General features: G+C 44.9%; 1 protein-coding gene across 1 annotated transcript; it reads right to left on the bottom strand.

Annotated features, from left to right (window-relative positions):
- Nucleotides 1-291: 291 nt before the first annotated feature.
- On the bottom strand, nucleotides 292-2,142 carry LOC133754693 (MLV-related proviral Env polyprotein-like). Its single transcript, XM_062185124.1, has one exon. The coding sequence runs from the start codon at nucleotides 2,140-2,142 to the stop codon at nucleotides 292-294; it is 1,851 nt and encodes a 616-aa protein (XP_062041108.1).
- Nucleotides 2,143-7,712: the final 5,570 nt, after the last annotated feature.

A 7,712-nucleotide genomic window follows, 5' to 3' on the forward strand; every position in this document is an offset into this window, starting at 1 on the left:
TGTAACAGGATATAAGTTGGGTACATTTTCTGTTAACTTTGGCTTTTATAGTTCCTAAAAACGGTTACAAAAACGGTTACATACTGCAAGTTCAGCTAAAGTTCAGCCATCTTATGAAAGCATTTTCATTTCTTGCAAAAATTGTTGCAAGCCCAGCCAATTAATACAGAAGCAGAACAATATGCAGTTAGCTCAAGCAACTCTATTTCAAACCTAACCTGCCTAATTCTTTCACTCCCTCCTCTTTTTCTTGGCAAATTTTAATCTTAAAATTTAAGGAATAGCTGCATCCTAAAATGTTTGTTCTATGTCTTCTCTTTTTAAACTTTGGTACTGCTGGGTCAGGACCAGGGCATGGGTGATAGACAGTCTACTGTTAATAAACTGAAGAAGCCTATTTATTATGCAGGGTCCAAAGGTTAAGATTAAAAGTAATATTATCAAGGGCCCTGTGATGGTGGAGATTAAGGTTGTTAACCAAGGGGATGAGTTAAACCAGCTCTGAAACCAGGACTGTCCTGCCTCAAAATGGCTCTGTCGTTGTTTTAGTCTCTCCCTTAATTTTGCCATGCTGTCTCTGACCACTCCAGTGTGATCCGCATAGAAACAACACTCTTCCTTTAGGGCTGCACAGAGTCCTCCTTCCTTTAAAAATACCAGGTCCAGCCCCCTTCTATTTTGTAATACTACATCGGAGAGTGAAGTTAAGGACTTTTCCAAGGCACTGACAGATTCTTCTAAAGCTTGTAAATCTGAATGCATAGCTTGTTGTAACAGGTGAAACTGATTTGTCTTAGACAGGGCAGCGGCTCCGGTACCTATGCCTGCCCCAATGCCCCTGACTATGAGTTCTCCCAATATGAGGGCTAGGGTTATTGTTAGGGGTTCCCTAGGGAGCCGAAGATTTCCCTCATATTGTCGGTAGACTTCCTCAGGGTCATGTAATGTGACCCGAGGCCATACTTCAACCATGACGCACCATTCATGAGTTTGATTATGAGCTTGTCCTGCCAAGCAGGGGGTTAGGCCTGTATTGCATGCCCAAAATGTTCCATTTGGTCCTGTTAAATAATAGGTGCCTGGTTTGAGGGTCATAGTTTTATTACAGAGGCCCTGATATTGAGGGGGAATGGAGCCTACACAGAGTCCCTGCCCTGACACTTCTGGAAGAGTTAGGCGGTGGGATGGCAAATTGGTGCACTGGGGAGGGGCAATAGTATGGTTGGTCCAATTTCCAATGACAGCTACTCCCTCATAATAAGGGGGAGGTGAGGCTAGGCACAGCCAGCAATCCCGGGTCCTATCGGGGTCAGAGCCATTCAATGCTTGGAAGGCCCCATGTATTAGGTTGAGGAGCCTATGCCCCGTTCCGGGTAAGGAGGAATTTTCAGGGCCGGGCGGAGGAGGCGTTGCTACTACGTGCTTATTCGGGAAAACGGTTGTCGGGGAAGCCAGACTGGACTGACTGCTGGCAGGCATCTGACTGGGCCGATTTCTGACAAGTACCTGCCCAAGAGATTTCCCCTTTGCAAAGTGTGGGGAGGTTGGGCTCCTCTGATCTGTTAATATTTTATTTGGTCCAACCGATACAGTTGCGACAGCAACCATCTGGTTCAAGGCGAATAGGGCAAAGGGGTCTCTGGCCGGTCTATACAAGTATATGTCCCATGACTTAGGCCCGACCCATTTGTCCTGTTTTCCCTTATCTGTGAAGCGAAGGATCTGGAGGTGACACCTACCCAACGTCCCATTTATACAAGTACTACAGTCCCTACCCCCACAGTTACTAAATATTATACCTGGAGCCGCCCCGATAGTAATCAGGTCCCATGAAGAGGAGGGTTTCCAGTGTGCACTTCCAGTGGTTTCACATCCCCATTTTTCACAGTATCCTACTTCGGGGCCCCCGCAACCAGGAAGGGATTTTCCATTCTTTCCCCCTGGACAGACATAGGTTCCTCCCTTCCCAACACATACATCGTCAGCATCAAAAAGTTGACAAAGGTCAAAATACAATTCAGGAAAATAATCACTAAGAACATTAAAACCAGAGGTGCTATTGACAATTGCTCCGGTTCTTAAATTAATAAGCTGCCAAGTAATATGATAAGGGATATGAGGACTTGAGTTTACTACAACCATGCTGAAAAAGAATACTAAGAGCAAAATAGTCTTATCTTGAGGGGGTTTTGAGTGCGTTGTAGTCTCCATTCCGGTGTCGGCTTGTCGGCAGGGCTGCCTGTCCCTTGACTCTGTTCAGTTGCTGCTTTCTTGACGTGCGACACGTGAATCCAGGCGGCGATTCCGTCCACCTTTACCGCCGTCGGTGTGGTCAGTAGTACTGTGTAAGGTCCTTTCCAGCGCGGCTCAAGATTCTTGGTCTGGTGCCTGCGAACGTAGACGGTGTCCCCAGCCTGGAACGAGTGTGGGAGCATGGGGCCTTTGGACTAATATGCGGCAGCCAGCTGCTTCCCCATGTGCTTGTGAATCAGCTGCAAGGCACGGAAATGAGTCCGCAAAGTAGGGGATGTTGCAAAAGAGTCAATACTGGGTCCCAACAAATCTGCCGCGGGTGGAGGGCCTCCATACAATATTTCATAAGATGTTAGTCCACATACAGAAGGTGTTTTGCGAGCCCTAAACAAAGCCATTGGCAGCAATTCAACCCAGTCTCTAGTGCCAGTCTCCATTATCAACTTAGTTAAGGTCTCCCTAATTGTTGTTTTGAAACAAAGGAGGGGAGCAGGGTGTTTGAGATGCGGATGCATATAAATGCCTTCTCTTTAGGCCTGTCACACACACACAAGCTCACAACTGGCTTCCTGCCTAACCTTTTCCCTCAAGAGGAATACCCAAAATTTTGGGATTATGGATGGAGTTCCGTCTTCCGTAACTTCTTCACAGCTGGCATATGGGCGTCGAGGGAGATCTGGGTATTCTCTCTTGCTATCTGTCTTATGGTATGTGACAGTAGCCTTAGGAACACTGTGCCGGCCTCCCATCATTTTTTATTTTTATAATTTTTTTGTAACTTTTACATACCCTCTCCAACTTACTTTAAATATTTTACCATTTCCATTCCAGTCTAGAGTAAACTAGCCATCAGGATAAAGTCATTCTTACAAACCATGTCCTTTCCTTATTTAAAAAGCTCTTTTCTTTTTAGCCCTTCTTACTAAGAACACTCTTTACCAAGTACACACTTTTATACTTGATGTTTTCCATAGAGCCTGGTTGGCTCTTCTTACCTCACCAGAAGACTGACAAAGCCAGATCAATCAGGACTACTGCAAAACACTCAGTCAATTAAAACAGATAGTTAACTTTAGCTCCTTTCCAGAGTTAGTCCTCGGACAATTAAAGTCTAGCAACAGTAATATTACGGGCCTTCAACAAAGCCATCGGCAGCAACTTGACCCAGTCCCTAGTGCCAGTGTCCACTATTAATTTAGCTAAGGTCTCCTTAATTGTTCTGCTCATACGTTTTACCTGACTAAATCCCCAGCACCCTGGCCACCAACTGACTCACCCGGGAGATGATAGCGGGTCCGTTGTCTGACCCCAGTACCTTTTGGTAGTCCAAATCGGGGAAATATTAGTGCGGTTCCTTCCTTGGTCGGGAAGGCTTCTTGATGGAGGAAGCTGCTGTCTTCATTATACCAGGTGTACTCAGCATCTGGTAGGGGCCGATCTGTCAGGTCCTCTCGGGCCCCATGGACTTCGGCCAGCACCTGTTGGCAGTTATGACTGACCTGTGTTTTGGTCTCCTGGTTCCAGTAGCAGCATGGCGGGATCGAGGGAGGTCGTTGTTTCAAACCGAATACGTTCAGGGTTACTCAGGTTATTCTTGGTAAGCAGCTGGGAGTAGTAGTCGGGGCCAGTGGGCAGCGCCCCACTTCCAAAGGCCCCCCTCAGCTGGCTCTGCCCGCTGATCGGGCAGCCACTGCCAAAGGGAGCAAAGAGGCTAAAGTTGGCGGTGATGGTAGGCTCCGTTAGGGGCAGCAGGGACAGCTCCTGTTCCAGCTGTTTCAGTAGGGCCTCACTGGCCCCCACCCGTCCTCCTTCTTTTCTCTGGTGACATTTTTATTTGGACAGTCTCTGGCCCAGTGTCCTCTCTCCTTGCAGTACACACACTGGTCTCGTTCTATCCGTGGTCTTTTCCGTGGTCTATTATTATCTCCCGGGTATTTCCCTGTCTGACCTCTACCGTAACCTGACCTATCTTGTCTGTTTAATTTGCTCACTGCGGTGACCAGGATTTTAGCTAACCTTTCCAGAAACCCTGCCGGGGTCTCTTCCTTACCCTGGATTACCCTAGCCAAATCAGTAGGGCGTCTCCCTGCCCTTTTGAGACCTGTCAGGAGAATCTGGCGATAGAGACGGAGTCGTTCCCTACCGGCTGCCGTATTAAAATCCCAATCTGGTCTGGTTAACGGGGAAGCTGCATCAATTTCGTTTGGCAGTTGGGTGGGTTGACCATTGTCCCCCGGAACGCTCTTCCGAGCTTCCGTGAGAACTCGTTGTCTTTCTTCCGTAGTCAGGAGGGCCTGCAAAAGTGGGTCTAGAGGTGTCACAGATAGGGGCAGAGTGGGTTTGGGGCCCGACTCCGCCGCCGGGGTGGCCGTTGGCAACTCAGGGCTGGGCTTCATTTTTAGGGCGGTGACGGGAGCAGCGGGATCGAGCTCCGCCACCACCCTGTTGGAGAAAAGAAAAGGTTTTACCCAATTTGGGGGATTTTGCACCTGGTTTCGCACCTTCAGGGACAAGATTTGGGCCCGTTCTTGGACCTCTTTCCAATGATCTAAAATAAGGCTTAAAGGCGTGGTTAATCCCTGTCTCATATTGGGAAAGAAAAAGTAAATCATAATCATAACACAGAACATAATTACAAAACACACAATCATACTGCGCGCGACAATGGAACGAAACAAAACTGAAACCAAAACTTCCGATGGGAGCGGCTGCCTAACCAGCCCTCTCCCAGAACACCGCTGGAGCGTCCTCCAGGGCTTGAGCCAGGGGTCCGGACATGTCTGTCCTTACCTACTACTGGCTCTTATCACCTGTAAACATAAACACCGGTACGCCAGGCGCCCCGGGGAAATGGACAGTGAAACACACAAAAATACACAAAACAGAAGAGACTTACCTCGGATTGGGAGATGGAGGGTGAATCTGGGGGGGTCTGAATCCTGGACGAGCCCCCAAGAAATGTAAGACCCCTTAAGCAGGTGTCCCACTATCCGGACCCCCAGAAACACAGACTCCACTCCAATCGCTGCAAGAGCAAGAGGAAGTTTATTGCATTTGCAAATGGGCCGTCTCAACAACACAACAGCACCCTCTAGTGCAGTGCAGAGAGAGCGGCCTCGATCATCAATTTCACAGAGTATTTAAGGCTTAAAACCACAACATTAGCATATTTCCACAGTGTTACAATTTCATTTGGTAACCTAAAGGAATACAAGGTAAAAGTGGGTTTCCAGGGTAAAAGTGAAGAAGTTACATGCTGTACGTGCCTTGTGGTTTTCATTTCTAGCTTGAGCAAGCAAGGGCAGGGGTCAATGTAGTGTGTAATAACTTGTAGTGTTGTCACAGGATATAAGTTGGGTACATTTTCTGTTAACTTTGGCTTTTATAGTTCCTAAAAACGGTTACAAAAACGGTTACAAACTGCAAGTTCAGCTAAAGTTCAGCCATCTTATGAAAGCATTTTCATTTCTTGCAAAAATTGTTGCAAGCCCAGCCAATTAATACAGAAGCAGAACAATATGCAGTTAGCTCAAGCGACTCCATTTCAAAACTAACCTGCCTAATTGTTTCAGGATTGAGTTAGCCAAAACACAACCAGATATTTCTGGTTTCATCAGGTCCTTGCCCGGAGAAATTTCTGTGGAATTCGTATGCAATGGACCGGGAAAATCACAGTACAACTGGTTTAGCAGAAAAGCAAAGTCTTCTCGTTAGGCAAGTGCATAAAATGTCATCGATACAAACAGAAATATCACGTTTGTTTGCCGCAGTTCCTCTAGCTTTCTACCTAGAAAATACGAATGTGTAGAGCTGGTGTCCCCATGATGAACCAATTAGTGTTTCAATGGTAGAAAATTAAATGTTCCCTGATAAAATCATTCAACACAATAAAGTCCATCGATAATATCCAGAAAACACAAACACAGAGGCTTTCACAATATTTCGGATTGAGTCAGCCAAAACACAACTGGATATTTCTGGTTTCATCCAGGCATATCCAGAGAAAGTGGTGTGGAATTCTTATGCAATGGACCAAGAAAATCACAGTAAAAATGGTTTTGGAGAAAAGCAAAGTCTTTTCGTTAGGCAAGTGCATAAAATGTCATCGATACAAACAGACATATCATGTTAGTTTGCCGCAGTTCCTCTAGCTTTCTCCCTAGAATATAGGAATGTGTAGAGCTGGTGTCTCCATGTGGAACCAATTAGTGTATCTAAGTTCAAAATTAAACATTCCCTGATAAAAAACATTCAGAACAATAAATTCCGGTGATAATATCTGGAAACACAAACACAGAGGCTGTAGCAATATCTGGGATTGAGTTAGCCAAAACACAACCGGATATTTCTGGTTTCATCCGGTCCTTGCCCGGAGAAATTTCTGTGGAATTCGTATGTAATGGACCGGGAAAATCACAGTACAACTGGTTTAGCAGAAAAGCAAAGTCTTCTCGTTAGGCAAGTGCATAAATTGTCATCGATACAAGCAGAAATATCACGTTTGTTTGCCGCAGGTCCTCTAGCTTTCTCCCTAGAAAATACGAAAGTGTTTAGCTGGTGTCTCCATGTGGAAACAATTAGTGATTCCCAGCACAAAATTAAATGTCCCCTGATAAAAAACATTCAAAACACTAAAGTCTGTGGATAATATCAGGAAAACAAAAACACAGAGGCTGTAGCAATATCTGGGATTGAGTTAACCAAAACACAACCGGATATTTCTGGTTTCATCCAGTCATATCCGGATAAAGTGTTGTGGAACTTGTATGCAATGGACCGATAAAATCACAGTACAAATGGTTTTGGAGAAAAGCAAAGTCTTTTCGTTAGGAAAGTGCATAAAATGTCATTGATACAAACAGAAATATCATGTTTGTTTGCTGCAGTCTCTCTAGCTTTCTCCCTAGAAAATACGAATGTGTAGAGCTGGTGTCTCCATGTGCAAACAATTATTGTTTCTACGGTACAAAATTAAATGTTCCCTGATAAAAACATTCAAAACAATAAAATGCTTTGATAATATCCAGAAAACAGAAACACAGAGGCTGCAGCAATATCTGGGATTGAGTTAGCCAAAACACAACCGGATATTTCTGGTTTCATCCAGTCATATCTGGACAAAATGGTGTGGAATTTGTATGCAATGGACCGAGAAAATCACAGTTAAAATGGTTTTGGAGAAAAGCAAAGTCTTTTCGTTAGGCAAGTGCATAAAATGTCATTGATACAAACAGAAATATCAAGCTTATTTGTCACAGTTCCTCTAGCTTTCTCCCTAGAAAATACAAATATGTAGAGCTGGTGTCTCCATGTGGAACCAATTAGTGTATCTAAGCTCAAAATAAAAAGTTCCCCAATAAAAAACATTCAAAAGAATAAAGTCTGTTGATAATATCAGGAATACACAAACATAGACTTTAGCAATAACTGGGATTGAGTTAGCCAAAACACAACCGGAT

This window comes from Lepus europaeus, unplaced genomic scaffold, assembly GCF_033115175.1.
Source record: "Lepus europaeus isolate LE1 unplaced genomic scaffold, mLepTim1.pri SCAFFOLD_28, whole genome shotgun sequence".
NCBI lineage: Eukaryota > Metazoa > Chordata > Mammalia > Lagomorpha > Leporidae > Lepus > Lepus europaeus.